The sequence below is a fragment of the Garra rufa genome, chromosome 19, assembly GCF_049309525.1.
Source record: "Garra rufa chromosome 19, GarRuf1.0, whole genome shotgun sequence".
NCBI classification, from domain to species: domain Eukaryota; kingdom Metazoa; phylum Chordata; class Actinopteri; order Cypriniformes; family Cyprinidae; genus Garra; species Garra rufa.
Genome location: NC_133379.1, coordinates 27,220,224 through 27,236,510, shown reverse-complemented (window position 1 = coordinate 27,236,510; position 16,287 = coordinate 27,220,224). Strand labels below are relative to the sequence as shown.

General features: G+C 38.2%; 1 protein-coding gene across 5 annotated transcripts in view; it reads left to right on the top strand.

The window, feature by feature from the left end:
• Positions 1 to 16,287, top strand: part of vav2 (vav 2 guanine nucleotide exchange factor) — a 231,250-nt gene that overhangs the window by 148,884 nt on the left and 66,079 nt on the right. For all 5 annotated transcript variants that reach the window (XM_073824153.1, XM_073824154.1, XM_073824151.1 and 2 more), the window contains exon 4: positions 5,856 to 5,924. In XM_073824153.1, coding sequence (XP_073680254.1) covers positions 5,856 to 5,924 — 69 coding nt within the window. The remainder of the gene's footprint in view (positions 1 to 5,855; positions 5,925 to 16,287) is intronic.

Sequence of the window (16,287 nt, the reverse complement as noted above, 5' to 3'; positions counted from 1 at the left end):
TTGAATGCAACCCACACAGTAAAGTATACCACTTATGTCTATTTTTATATTTCACATGTATTGTATGTGCGTTTGTGTGACGTATGTATACATCCATATGGTCTGTGTTTGTCTGTGGGGCTGACTGGCAGCAGCTTTAACGTTAAAGCAAATAGTGATGTGCTCTGTTAGCTGTCAGAGATCATCTCTTTCTCTCTTTCTCTGTCCATCAGAAGGCATGGCATCCTTGAGTGTCGTGTTGTTGGGAGGTGTGAGGTGAGGAGTTGGTCACATTGTCAGGGTGTATGTGTGTTTGTTAGCCTGCTATTGTGTGGGTGGGGATGTCCAGTGTCAGCATTAGTTAAGAAAGGGGGCTCTTTGTGTGTCTGACCTCAAAAAAAAAAAAAAAAAAAAACCCAAACAAGTGACAGTTTGCTTAGATCATGCATTAAGGCCTTCTAGTAATATGACTCAAGGTCAGAGCCTTTCCTACCCTATAGCTCTACATTTCTCTCTCTCTCCTTTTCTCTCTCCATCACTGCTGTCTGACAGCTCCGTAGGGACAGGAATACAGCGTAGTTATGATTGAAGAGATGGCCCTCTGTCAACATGAGGTTGAACTTGATTTTTACATTTTCTGAAGAAAATGTCAACAGTCCATGCCTGTGCTTAAGTTATTGTCGCAATGCAGGGGTGCTGTGGGTAATTGTCAGGGCATTGCTGTTTTTTTCTAATTAAAATTAACTTATTTTTATTTTTCTTAATATTGAATCAGTTTACTTTATTTTATGATTTTAACATTTAGTTCCTTTTCTGGTAATTGCCAGAATATTGCTTTCAACAACTGGACAAGAGGCATTTTAAATGTGCTCATTTCAGACAGTCAGTGTATGTATTAATAATAATGATTGATCAGTGATTCTTTCTGTAAGTTACAGTGATATTCATGAGTGAGTCATTCACTCAGTCGAATTGATTTGTTCAAAAACACTGATTCATTCACAAATAAAACAGCTTACCATCCTTATGAGTCATTCACTCAATCAAATTGATTTGTTCAAAAACACTGATTCATTCACAAGTGAATCAGATGACCATCCTTATGAGTGAGTCATTCACTCAATCAAATTGATTTGTTCAAAAACACTGATTCATTCACAAGTGAATCAGATGTCCATCCTTATGAGTGAGTCATTCACTCAATCGAATTGATTTGTTCAAAAACACTGATTCATTCACAAGTGAATCAGATGTCCATCCTTATGAGTGAGTCATTCACTCAATCGAATTGATTTGTTCAAAAACACTGATTCATTCACAAGTGAATCAGATGTCCATCCTTATGAGTGAGTCATTCACTCAATCGAATTGATTTGTTCAAAAACACTGATTCATTCACAAGTGAATCAGATGTCCATCCTTATGAGTGAGTCATTCACTCAATCGAATTGATTTGTTAAAAAACACTGATTCATTCACAAGTGAAACAGCTGACCATCCTTATGAGTGAGTCATTCACTCAATCGATTTGATTTGTTAAAAAAAAAACAGATTCATTCACAAACAACTCAGCTGACCATCCTTATAAGTGATTCATTCTCTCAATCGAATTGATTTGTTCAAAAACACCAATTCATTCACAAACAAAACAGTTGACCATCCTTACGAGTGAGTCATTCACTCAATCGCATTGATTTGTTCAAAAACACTGATTCATTCACAAGTGAAACAGCTGACCATCCTTATGAGTGAGTCATTCACTCAATCGAATTGATTTGTTCAAAAACACTGATTCATTCACAAGTGAATCAGCTGACCATCCTTATGAGTGAGTCATTCACTCAATCAAATTGATTTGTTCAAAAACACTGATTCATTCACAAGTGAATCAGATGACCATCCTTATGAGTGAGTCATTCACTCAATCAAATTGATTTGTTCAAAAACACTGATTCATTCACAAGTGAAACAGCTGACCATCCTTATGAGTGAGTCATTCACTCAATCGAATTGATTTGTTCAAAAACACTGATTCATTCACAAGTGAATCAGCTGACCATCCTTATGAGTGAGTCATTCACTCAATCAAATTGATTTGTTCAAAAACACTGATTCATTCACAAGTGAATCAGATGACCATCCTTATGAGTGAGTCATTCACTCAATCAAATTGATTTGTTCAAAAACACTGATTCATTCACAAGTGAAACAGCTGACCATCCTTATGAGTGAGTCATTCACTCAATCAAATTGATTTGTTCAAAAACACTGATTCATTCACAAGTGAATCAGATGACCATCCTTATGAGTGAGTCATTCACTCAATCGAATTGATTTGTTCAAAAACACTGATTCATTCACAAGTGAATCAGATGACCATCCTTATGAGTGAGTCATTCACTCAATCAAATTGATTTGTTCAAAAACACTGATTCATTCACAAGTGAATCAGATGACCATCCTTATGAGTGAGTCATTCACTCAATCGAATTGATTTGTTCAAAAACACTGATTCATTCACAAGTGAAACAGCTGACCATCCTTATGAGTGAGTCATTCACTCAATCGATTTGATTTGTTAAAAAACAGATTCATTCACAAACAACTCAGCTGACCATCCTTATAAGTGATTCATTCTCTCAATCGAATTGATTTGTTCAAAAACACCAATTCATTCACAAACAAAACAGCTGACCATCCTTACGAGTGAGTCATTCACTCAATCGCATTGATTTGTTCGAAAACACTGATTCATTCACAAGTGAAACAGCTGACCATCCTTATGAGTGAGTCATTCACTCAATCGAATTGATTTGTTCAAAAACACTGATTCATTCACAATTGAATGAGATGACCATCCTAATGAGTGAGTCATTTATTCAATCGATTTGATTTGTTAAAAAAAACGGATTCATTCACAAGCAACTCAGCTGGCCATCCTTATAAGTGATTCATTCTCTCAATTGAATTGATTTGTTCAAAAACACCAATTCATTCACAAACAAAACAGCTGACCATCCTTACGAGAGAGTCATTCACTCAATCAAATTGATTTAGTCAAAAACACTGATTCATTCACAAGCAAAACAGCTGACAATCCTTGAGTGAGTCATTCACTCAATCTAACTGATCTGTTCAAAAACACTGATTCATTCACAAACAAAACAGCTGGACATCCTAACGTGACTCAATCAAACTGATTTGTTCAAAAGCACTGATTCATTCAGGAACAATGCTGCGGTTCTTCTGTAGGTTTGTTTACAGTCATGGCCAAAAGTTTTGAGAATTACATAAATATTGGAAATTGGAAAAGTTGCTGCTTAAGTTTTTATAATAGCAATTTGCATATGCTCCAGAATGTTGTGAAGAGTGATCAGATGAATTGCATAGTCCTTCTTTGCCATGAAAATTAACTTAATCCCGAAAAAAACTTTCCACTGCATTTCATTGCTGTCATTAAAGGACCTGCTGAGGTCATTTCAGTAATCGTCTTGTTAACTCAGGTGAGAATGTTGACGAGCACAAGGCTGGAGATCATTATGTCAGGCTGATTGGGTTAGAATGGAAGACTTGACATGTTAAAAGGAGGGTGATGCTTGAAATCATTGTTCTTCCATTGGTAACCATGGTGACCTGCAAAGAAACGTGTGCAGCCATCATTGCGTTGCATAAAAATGACTTCACAGGCAAGGATATTGTGGCTACTAAGATTGCACCTAAATCAACAATTTATAGGATCATCAAGAACTTAAAGGAAAGAGGTTCAATTCTTGTTAAGAAGGCTTCAGGTCGTCCAAGAAAGTCCAGCAAGTCTCCTAAAGAGGATTCAGCTGCGGGATCGGAGTGCCACCAGTGCAGAGCTTGCTCAGGAATGGCAGCAGGGAGGTGTGAGCGCATCTGCACGCACAGTGAGGCCAAGACTTTTGGAAGATGGCCTGGTGTCAAGAAGGGCAGCAAAGAAGCCGCTTCTCTACAAAAAAAGCATCAGGGACAGATTGATCTTCTGCAAAAAGTATGGCGAATGGACTGCTGAGGACTGGGGCAAAGTCATATTCTCCGATGAAGCCTCTTTCCGATTGTTTGGGGCATCTGGAAAAAGGCTTGTCCGGAGAAGTAAAGGTGAGTGCTACCATCAGTCCTGTGTCATGCCAACAGTAAAGCATCCTGAGAGCATTCATGTGTGGGGTTGCTTCTCATCCAAGGGAGTGGGCTCACTCACAATTTTGCCCAAAAACACAGCCATGAATAAAGAATGGTACCAAAACACCCTCCAACAGCAACTTCTTCCAACAATCCAACAACAGTTTGGTGAAGAACAATGCATTTTCCAGCACGATGGAGCACCGTGCCATTAGGCAAAAGTGATAACTAAGTGGCTTGGGGACCAAAACATTGAAATTTTGGGTCCATGGCCTGGAAACTCCCCAGATCTTAATCCCATTGAGAACTTGTGGTCAATCCTCAAGAGGCGGGTGGACAAACAAAAACCCACTAATTCTGACAAACTCCAAGAAGTGATTATGAAAGAATGGGTTGCTATCAGTCAGGATTTGGCCCAGAAGTTGATTGAGAGCATGCCCAGTCGAATTACAGAGGTCCTGAAAAAGAAGGGCCAACACCAAATACTGACTCTTTGCATAAATGTCATGTTATTGTCGATAAAAGCCTTTGAAACGTATGAAGTGCTTGTAATTATATTACAGTACATCACAGAAACAACTGAAACAAAGATCTAAAAGCAGTTTAGCAGCAAAATTTGTGAAAACTAATATTTGTGTCATTCTCAAAACTTTTGGCAACGACTGTAGATCTATTTACCTTAATGGAGCAGGAGCAAAAACAAGTGTCTAAAACTATGCAATCATATTTGCATGAAGGCCAACTAGTGTCATTCATTTAAATACAGCATTATTAAGTGTATATTGAAATATTATCTATGCTTTTTGGTTGCTAGGGTATTTGGTAAGGCGGTAGACTATTCTGGATTATTACTTTGAGGATGCTTGGTTGTTCCGGTTTATTTGAATCTGTCATAATCTGCCATAGTAAAAAAAAAAGCCTTTTTATGGAAGTGAAGCCACATAAAAGTCTGTGTTGTGCCATTTACGGCCTGACAAATGCGGCATATTAAATGCATATATAGCTCATTTCATTTCACACAAGAGCAGCAGCAGCTCTTTCCAATCCTGATGTGAAGAGCTTCATAAAGCCATGATGTTTTGTGTTGGGTAGAACGGCGGCTTTATTTAAAGGTGTGAATCACGTCTATTAAATTGTTGTGACTTTGAGGCGTACCCTATACACGATAAAGCGAAAGTGACAAGGCTTGCTTTAAAATCACTTTATTTTCCATGCCTCATGTTTTTTACATGCCGCGCAGCACCTTTTGCCCCACATAATGTGCGAGATTAAGTGATTTGATGAGATCTCTGGAGGAAGAGCCATGCCATTAATCGAATAATTGATCGCTCCTCCATTTGCAGCTTTCTAATTGGCCGGTGAATGTTCGTGAGCCCTGGATTTAAAACCCCAGCGGGTCGGCTCTCTGAGGAGTCTAGAGTCTGACCCGCAGTTATTAAGAAAAGGGCTGAAGTGTTTGCTTTTAGGTGTCCCTGTCAAACTGCAAGCGCCTGTGTCATTCAGTCCTGCCACGGCCTTTTCACTGTGTCTGCTGTATTCTGTCGGAAATCAGATAAGTGTCTTTGAAACATCTGTCATATTGTTACAAACGTCAATCATGGAGGAGGTGGACGGCTCATGAATAAACCCACCTGTTGAATTATGGATGTTATAGCAGTCAATCGTGCTATATTCTTCCCTTCTCTGCGTGCGGTGGCTAATGCTCTCTTTCTCATCTCTTTTCTCTCTCTCCCCAGGCCCTTTCCATCAGAGGACACAGCGCTGAATGAAGATGATGTGTACCGGAGCTTGGAGGAGCTGGCAGAGTAAGTGTTTTAAATCAGAGAAACTAGTATAATAGCAACTAATTAATATTCTCTCATTTTAACTGTTCATGGTGTACTTTCAGTTTACTGGCTTTTGAAGTTTCATAAGGTTTGGTCACCTTAACAATATTTTTTGTGGGCAAAAAAGATCCATTGTCTATTGTCAGTAGTGCAGCAAGTTGAAGGGATCGTTCACCCAAAAATGAAAATTACCCCGATTTACTAACCCTCAACCCATCCTAGGTGTATATGACTTTCTTCTTTAAGAAATATACAGTCGGAGTTATATTAAAAATTGTCTTGGCTCTTCCAAGCTTTATAATGACAATGGAGGTTGAAGCCCTAAAAGTGCATCCATCCATCCATCCATCAAAATATACTCCATGTTATAAACATCTCTAGCTGTCGTACTCGCATTCACCAGAGAGTGGCGTTCCAATGGACAGCGCAGGCATTGCATAAGCTCCGGTGGGAATATGCTAGTCTCACAAGAACCAAGTTTTGTTTACAGCAAAGGAAAGCCAATCTTCTCTTGGCTTATATCGAAATCCTCAGACGTTTTTCTTTACAAATTCTCATTTTGTACTTCTAATTTGTGACCAGTGTTTTGTTTTGATCTCTCCTCTGCGCTTCTGCTTTTGTCACTTCTCACCAGAGCTTATGCTATGCCTGCGTCCTACCTCCTATGTTATTCCCTGGAACGCCACTCTTGTGAACATGTCTGGGACAGGTAGCGGAAGCTAGAGGTTATGGTTTTAAAGTTTTAAATATGAATATTTTTGTTACACAAGGACAATGCTTCGCTTCAGAAGGCCTTTATTAACCTGGAGCCGTGTGGAACAGTTTTTATGATGGATGGGTGCACTTTTTTGCACTTTAAAATCTCAATGTGCCATTTAACATCTGAGTAATTCAGAGGAGAATTTGGAGAAAGTGTTGTGGTCAAATGAGACCAAAATCGAGCTCTTTGGCATCAACTCAACTCGCCATGTTTGGAAGAGGAAGAATCCTGCCTATGACCCCAAGAACACCATCCCCTCCATCAGACATGAAGGTAGAAACATTATGCTTTGGGGGTGTTTTTATGCTAAGGGGACAGGACAACTGCACCACATCAAAGGGACAATGGACTGGGCCATGAAGAAGCACATTAAGTGGCCTAGCCAGTCTCCAGACCTTAATCCCATAGAAAATCTGTGGAGGGAGCTGAAGGTTCGAGTTGGCAAACGTCAGCCTCGAAACCTTATGATTTGAAAAGATCTGCAAAGAGGAGTGGGACAAAATCCCTCCTGAGATGTGTGCAAACCTGGTGGCCAGCTACAAGAAACGTCTGACCTCTGTGATTGCCAACAAGGGTTTTGCCACCAAGTACTAAGTCATGTTTTGCTAAATACTTATTTCACAGGATTTTTTTTGTTGTTATTCTGTCTCACTGTTCAAATAAACCTACCATTAAAATTATAAACTGATCATATCTTTGTCAGTGGGCAAATGTACACAATCAGAAGGGAATCAAATAATTTTTTCCCTCTCTGTAGGATGGCTTGAGGGTGAGTAAATCATGGGGTAATTTTCATTTTTGGGTGAACTATCCCTTTAAGAAGTCACTTTCGAACCAAGAAGCTTTCTTTTTGTCATCACAGCGATTTTGTGTGACCAATGTGAATGAGCATTATCTGCGTAGGGAACCTTTTCGCAAAACTGTACACTTGGACTTCTATTAAAATGACTAGGCTTTGCCCACAAAATTTCACCAAGAAACTGTACTCTCCTTAGGTCGCACATATGTACCATTGTCACGTAGTACTTGATATTATTCTCAGCCTTGATCTGCATGAACCAATCGCTTTTGTTCATGATTACTAAATACAGATTAGGACTGTTTTTTGTGATTTCTGGGATGTATTTCCATTTATATGTCAGTACTAATCCTTGGAATTAATTTGAATTAAAAATGATACTTCATAGTGTGATAACATCATAAGTAAATCAAAATGTCCTGAGATTTATAAGCAATTATATGTAATGAATGCTTTAGTTTTCCAACCACTTGTGTGTCCACTTGAGGAAGACTGCTTTGTGTTTTATAGGAAATTAGATTCAAGATGCCACATTCAAGAAAAAAAGTCAGAAGTAGCAATATTCAAGTTGAAATTTCCTGCTTTTAACCTCTAAGCATTCCATCATCCAGTCAGTTGACGACTACTTTAGTTGTTGCCATCTTGGAAATCGTCATTTGCCCAAGCCCAGTGGTTATTTTAGCTATTTAGCTAACTAGGAGGTGGTAGAATTCCAAGTTCGTTGTTTTATGAAGTGCTGCATTTGTTTGTTGAATTGAATGGAATTTGATTTATTAGTCACATCTACACCCCACCCTCCCAGTCTCCGGCCAGTCTAGTAACCCTGGTACAAATAGCCTGGTGGTAAATACTCCTCTGGTTACCATGGCAATGCCATGCCATGCTCGGAGCGTGGCAGGATGGCAGTGTGGGCGTTAAGAGGAGTGAGGGAAAATGAGGGTGGGGGTTGTGACAGTGGTGACAGGCCCGATTCCTCGCTGATTAATTGTGAATAATTAGGCAGCTGGGCGGATAGGTGTCATTCATCAGAGGAGGACGGCGTGACACAAGCGTGTTAGTGCAGACTGCATACATTAAACCTCTCACAACGCCTGTTAGAATCTTCTGTGGAGCTGTCAATGGAGATGAGCTTATGTCAGACCCTTAATAGCAGCCCAAAGAAACATAGCTTGTGTACGTGTTGTTTTGAGCCAATATAAAGTGAGGGTAGACAATCAGTGCGATGCCATGAGGGACCGAAAAGTGGTCTGTCCTGGTGGACCTTATTGTCACAACCTTGTTTTGTTGAAGGAAATTACAAAGAGACAGTGACAGTTAAGAGGGGACAGGATCACGCTGGATTTGAACCTAGGATCCAGACTAGAGATTTATGTATGCTTCTGTAAACATGTGTTGGCTGTCAGTGGACAGAACTGGTTTATGCTTCACATTTACACATGAGAGCAACAAAGAAACATGAATTAATGCAAAATGATTAGAAAGAACTTAAAGGATATTGGTAATGTCAGCACCATGTTGACCCTAGTTCAGGGCTCAACACTGCCAGAGATTTTTGGGCCAGTTGGGCTAATTTGCTGTTGCAAATTTTGTTGATTTGTCACCAAGAATGTTATCAAGCTGAGCGATATAAAGGTTTTATTGATAATTTGTGACCCTGGACTGCAAAATTGTATCAAATTAATTATGCAGTTGATGATCTTTTTCTATCATTTTAGTGGAATTTTTTTTACAGTGCAGATGATGAAGGCAGGACAATTTTTTTTCAGGCCATTCTAACTAATTATTCAAAGGCAAGTCATTCTGGCATTTCCAAAAATATGTAATCTGTCAGCTAGTTACTGTATGTACCTTCACCTTGGAGACATATTCACTGGTGACATATCAGAATTCACAAAACAACAATTTTCAATACATCATTAAATCCAAATGTTTAATAGGGATAGTTTACCCCAAAAATGAAAATTGTGTCATTAATTACTCACCCTAATGTTCCTCCAAACCCAAAAGACCTTTGTTCATCTTCGAAACACAAATTAAGATTTTTTTATGAAATCCGAGAGCTTCTGACCCTGTATAGACAGCAATGCAACTGACACGTTCAGGACCCAGAAAGGAAGTAAGGACAACTGACATGGAAGAGATGAAATCCCAAAAAATTCTCACACTGGCCCCAGGCCTTTGGGCCTCTTTTACTGTTGAGTCCTGGTATATGTGAGACCATATGTGGACCTTTGACATTTCCACCATCGACGGCCTCTTGCGCTGATCCGTATCGACTTTAGACGCTGCCTGATATGGCCTCAAGTGATTGCTGACCTCTTTCAATGTTCTTGATATCTCTCTGCCATCTGACCCCTCTTTACATGCAGATTCATGTCGAAACACATTTTAGTGCCAATCTAATAGAGGTTAAACTCACGCCCAGCTCACAAGCACTCACTTCACCGTCAGTGACGGAACAGTGAATTTGAGCGAATTAATGAAACTACCCATCCATACGGACCCATGACCTTTTAGAGCCATAAATATGGTTCAATTCCAACACAACATTGCCGTCTGATTAATGAAAAGGTCCCCGATATGATGCGGTGGGACACAGTTTAACAAGCACTTTCATCAGGCTGCTCGGAGCTCTCTTAATTGGACTGTGATATCATTGTCTGCCTTAATGGAAATGTGCATGAAAGGGTTTGCTGCAGTGCTACTGAACCTCAGGAAGTCGTGTGGCTTCAATAGGTTTATTCATATAAGCCCTGCATCTGTTTCTGTTAGATTGGAGATGTTTCTCAACATTGTGGCGTAAATGGGGCCAAATGCAGTGTGAATGAGAAGACTGCTGATTGTACTCAATTATAGTGTTGTATCTTTCGGTTATTGAAGTAAAGAGCGTGGTTCGCTCGAGGAGATAAAAGGTAGAAAGTGCTAATCAAGGTGCTTTTGTGAAAGGTTAATGGTGTTGAAGAAGCTCTTCAGTCGAGCTTACTCTTGAATGTGAGACACTCCTCTTCAAAGGAGCTTTAAAAGACAGACAGCATTCACTCATACTGCTTACGGCCAGCAGATTTCAACTTTATGAGATTTACGAGACTGTGAGGGCTAAAAGTACAGTCAGTTCAGTATGTCAGACTTTCTGAAGGTCCAAAATGCAAGTTTTTTCTTTGTTCTTTTCTGTAGCCTGTAATTTTCACCTGTAACTAACGATTAGTTTGGTAATCGAGTAATCTGTCGATTATTCTGATGATTATTCGAGTAATCTGTCGATTATTCTGATGGTTAATCGAGCAATTGTTTGATTATTCTGATAATTAATTGAGTAACGTGTTGGTTATTCCGATGATTAATCGATTAATTGTACGATTATTCTGTCGATTAATCGAGAAATCGCATAATTATAATTCCTTTTTTATGGTAATAAAATTAGACCATAGCAAATAATAGCCTTTAGAATGACTTAAAATACATATATAATAGCAATGAGTTCAAATAAAGTATCAAAAGCAAGTACTCATGTGGTTTTATTGAACAATAAAAATACATCATGTATTATAAACAATAGAGCTAATGTGCATTACACATTGTAACAAATTCTTGCAGAGGGCACCAACATCAAAGTGTAAACATGAGCGAATTCCTGGTACTTTGCTGGTTACTCGACATGGGCAAAATGCAATGAATTTTTTTATTATTGAGTATTAAAATTGAATCTACGAATCGTGACAGCCCTATTGGCTATTGGTGATAGTGGTTCAGAAATGGAGCTCTATCACAAACTATTGTGTTTATTTTTCCACACACCTCTGTATTTTGACATGTCAACGGGTCCTGAACCAGGCACTGTGGTTTTGAGTGCTGTGTGTATTCAGGTATGCACTGATCTGAACTGGCTGCTTGTGGTAACTTAGCGGTATAAATATGGCAGTGTTGTTAATTCTGAGTTATTATCTGTGAGTTATTTGTGAGTTCACATTCAATCGAACCCTATTGGATTTCCCAGCGTCACCATCTCTTTGCACTATATTTAACGTGTTCATCCAAAAACTGACAAAGCATGAAATTGTTCAATTTTAGCAAGCAGACTGTGTCCCTTTCTCCATCAAATAGCAATCAGATGTCTGGATGTACATCATGTCAACAATGATTTACTTCATCCTAACCGGTTGCTGCTATGTTACATTTTCACCTGAGGCATTGTGGGTAGTGGAGCCTCAGGCTAAAGCACTCTGAGCTTCCAGGAGGGACAAACGACCGCCATTGGCACCTGTCTCTCTTGGTACCTCAGCCTGAACTCGCCGACCTATTCAGTCGAGATGATGGATGTGTTTGGAAATTTGACAAACATTCAGTTGAATCCTCAAATAATGTACAGAACGTCTCACCCAAGTTGTTTTGCATTCCGAGTATCTGTTGCCAGATTGCTGCTTATTCAACCCTCACCAGCCATTCTATAGGTACCCTGAATGAGTTTCGTGAGTCCCCATGAGTTGATTTTCACATATATTTATAAGTAATGAAGCAGCTTAAGTATATGGGCCATTCTACAGAATTGGTGCATACTGCTGTCCCACAACCAAAAAGCACATTTAAATAGCATTTAAGTATTTAAATCTTAGAGGTTTGCTAAAATCCTTCTATTATCTGTTGAAACCACAATAATATTTAAAATATCAATAGGCTTAATGTATATAAAATCTTACTTTAGTGGGTAATTGCAATTGGGAAGTGGCTGCCCCGAACCTTAACCCCTAACTTTCAACTTATGAAAATGAAATTGAAATAATTGAAAGCATTTTATTCCATTGTTGTTTTTGAAAATATCATTTTGATTTTGTAAAAAAGTGAAGTAAATAAAAACAAACATTTATTTTATATTTTCTTTGTAAATTATGAAACTTTATGGGGAAAAAAATGTTTTAGTCCATTGGCTGAGTCTGATTTTACACCCCTACATTTGTGATCAGAAAATATTTATGTATATATATATCTCTCTCTCATTGCTACATGGTGAGTAAATAGGCCCCATCATTTAAGGTAAAAGCGTTCAAAAGTCTGAAAAATCTGTTTGTAACTTTAAGGAACGTCACTACCAACATTTTTTTCTGCAATTAAGCACACTTTTTTGGAAGTTATTCCATAACTAAGTTTTTCTATGTGGACAACTGTTCAAAAATGTGCTAGCTAACCATGTGCTGATTAGCATCTTTAAACTACGTTCAAAATGATCTAAAATGGTCACTTCTGAAACAGTCAGGACCAAAACCGTTTCGGTAGTGACAAAAGGGAACACATAATCCTTTATTTGGAAAATTTTAGTACAGTTATGCAAAAAAAATTTTTGTATTTTAGTATGTTTTTGTAGTGTTTTAATATGTGAGCAGCATGCAGTCACTACCGAAACAATATTTTGTCAAAAAAATAAAGCATATTGAATAAGGTGTTATAATAGTGTTTGGTTCAATGTATTTTCAAACTAATGAATCCATCATTTTGAAATTAGTAAAATTCTAATTCTTATTGATTGACCTCCGAAAACTTTTGAATAAATAGCAACAAATATATTTACAAGGAAGATGTAAGCAAAATCTTAATATGTCAGTGTAACCCTTTTCATAATATATTACTGTTTCGATAGTGACAAATTTGGGGAGAGGACAAATATTCCAAAACATTCTAAAAATAAAATATGAGAATTAACTGCACAATTACTAGAAATGTGTACTTTGGATATTATACAATTTGCATACATACAAATTCTGTGAAAAAATGTATCCAACTCTGACTTGGCACCAGTTCTGTGGAATGACCCAATATATTTTTTAAGAAATAATTTTGATAGCAAATAATATTGTCAATATTCTTAATTGTTCCCCCTAAATGCATGTAAATGCATTTAGTTCTTTATTTTGTTTCTGAACTTTGGATTTGATTCTAGTCCCAGTGAAGACTAATGGGGAGCTATTTGCCCAGAACTGCAGACTGTTGTCTTATAAGATTAGGCTTTCTTCTGACAGATATGCAAAATGCTTCCTGTCTGAAAACATATGTGCTGATCTTTACACCATGTTGGTCTCTTCTAGTACACAGGGTCAGTGTGACTGGGTCAGTGTGGCAGGCATGCAATAACAGCATGTGGTCCTCTTTTCTTGCCATGCCCTGAGTCCATGAAGCGTGTTCTGCCAGTGTTATGAACTGTTCCCCTTATCGTCCCTCTCATTACTTCATCCCGGGTTACTGGGATCAGTTCTAGTATGACAGCGTGCGGTGAAGTTAACTTTTATTGACATACTGCTATGAGTTTGGGATGGATCCTTTGCTCTGCTCTAAACATGGTTTTCCCTTTCTGGGTTTGTGGTTGGCTAAGCGAAGGAAACAGTCAAGAATGCTGTTACACAAGTGAAATCAGCACTTGTGAGTGGTCTCAGAGCAACCTCTGCGGTCCTGATGGTTTAGACGGCATGAAACCACGAAATATTTCGTAATTTCAATGAATTCTTGGTTGCGGCCCAAATGGAGTCGTACTCCGGTATGAGAAAAAATCTTTCCACATTTTCACTATACAGATTATGACTATTTATACCGTATTGAATCATAAACCAGTCAGGGTTTTTCCATTGGCACTCATGGATGTGTATGTATAATGCCCACCCACCAGAGCCACAAGCTGGATCAGCCTTAATAACATTTATTTGACAGTCTTTGGTTTGATGTGTTCTTGTGTAAAAACACATTTTGTGCTCTTTCCATGTGCTCATACTGATTATGGCCAAAAGTTTGTGATTTTGCAGTGGGGTCATGTCATTGCATGCAAAAGTAGGCAACCTATTTTTGCCATCCATATTTAAACAATAATAATGAGTAAAAAAAAGTTCCTTTTTTGACAGTCTGTCGTCTTTTATCACATGCGATACACACAGAACCTCACAATCCACTGTACAGATCACTGCACCTCACATAATGCAGCTAATGCTTGTCCTCGGGGATTTGAGGTCACACGATAGAGCCTTCAGAATTATTTTTGCCTCAGTTCCTTTGCAGTTTGGGACTAGTGTGATTCAGAGCGACAATATGTTTTTTCTGTAGTCCACTGTTCTATGACTGACAGCAGCTCTGCGAGTGGGGAAAGTCAACTCGACTAATGAGGGAGGACAGCAAGCCATCCGTCCTTCAGGGTGAACTGTACAACCTCAATTAATACTTCAAACAATCCCTTCTCCATGTGGACACAGTGCTGAATGTTAGATTGAGGCCAGCACCTTTCTTTTTATTAGCTTGTCCGTTTCTACCTACTGTTCAAACATGTTCATGCATGTCATGTTTTGTCATTTTGAAAAAGGAACGCCATTTAAATCATGTTCAAAAAGGTAATTATTTTGAATTCAGCAATTTCACAGTTCTCTCAAAGGATTTTCAAAGTGAAGGTAGTCATATCCACGTACTGGTCCCGCTGTAAAACACCGTTTTAATGAAAGACGGTTCAATAAACTTTGAGCATTTCACCCTTTCTTTGTACTGATTGACAGAACGGTTTTCGCCAGAACCTTCTAGTGGAACCTCCTAGTAGTTATATTATTTATTAGTTTGCTTTTGTTACATTTGAGGTCAAAAGTTTACATCCCCCTTTCAGAATCTGCAAAATGTTCATTATATTACCAAAACAAGAGCGATCATACAAAATGCATGTTATTGTTTGTTCAGTACTGACCTGAATAAGATATTTCACATAAAAGAGGTTTACATATAGTCCACAAGAGAAAATAATAGTTGAATTTATAAAAATGGCCTTGTTAAAAAGTTTACATCCCTTTAATTCTTAATACTATGTTGTTACCTGAATGATCCACAGCTGTTTTTTCCCCCGCTTGTTTGTCCTGGACAGTTAAACTGCCTGCTGTTCTTGAGAAAAATCCTTCAGGTCCCACAAATTCTTCGGTTTTTCAGCATTTTCAAAAGTTTTCACCCCCAGCTCTTGGTTTTTCCTTCTGGAGCATCAGTGAGTGTTTGAACCTTTTGTAATAGTTGCAAACGTGTCCCTCAGTTGTCCTCAGTGTGAAAGGATGAATCTCAAAATCATACAGTCAATGCTGAAAAGGGTTCAAATACACAGAAATGCTGAAAAAAAAACTAAGAATTTGTGGGACCTGAAGGATTTTCTGAAGAACAGTGGGAAGAAATATCTTATTAAGGTCAGTACTAAATAAACAATAACATGCATTTTGTATGATTCCTCTTATTATGATGAAATAATTAACATTTTGCAGATTCTGAAAAGGCGATGTAAACTTTTGACCTCAACTGTACAAATGTTTTGTGAGATTTTAATGTGAATTTTTACTCTTATTCTGAAAAGCAATCTAAGATGTAAAGACACATACAAACACAGATGAAGTCTTTGTACTGCATAAACAAACTCTCTAATAAAACTTCTAGCAATACATCAAATTACCCACAATGCCCCAGGAGGTCTAATGTCAAAGAATTCCTGAATCCACACATTGTTCACAGTAAGTAACAGTGGATTTGCTCTTATTCAGCAGCCACGGGCACAAACCAAAGAATTTCAGTCACTCAAATAAATAAAACACTCAATAATTATACTCTTGAGTATTATTTGTTCTGAAAGCCATGTCAGTGACAGAAGGTGATGAAGTTCCATATAAAATACTGCAGCTGTTTTTTTTAGTTTATATTTCAGGCAGCTGTTCTAGATGTGCAGGTATAGAAGGTCACAGATGGATTAACACCCAGCAGTTCTTGCCAGGCTAACAATCCTCCAACTATTGGCAACT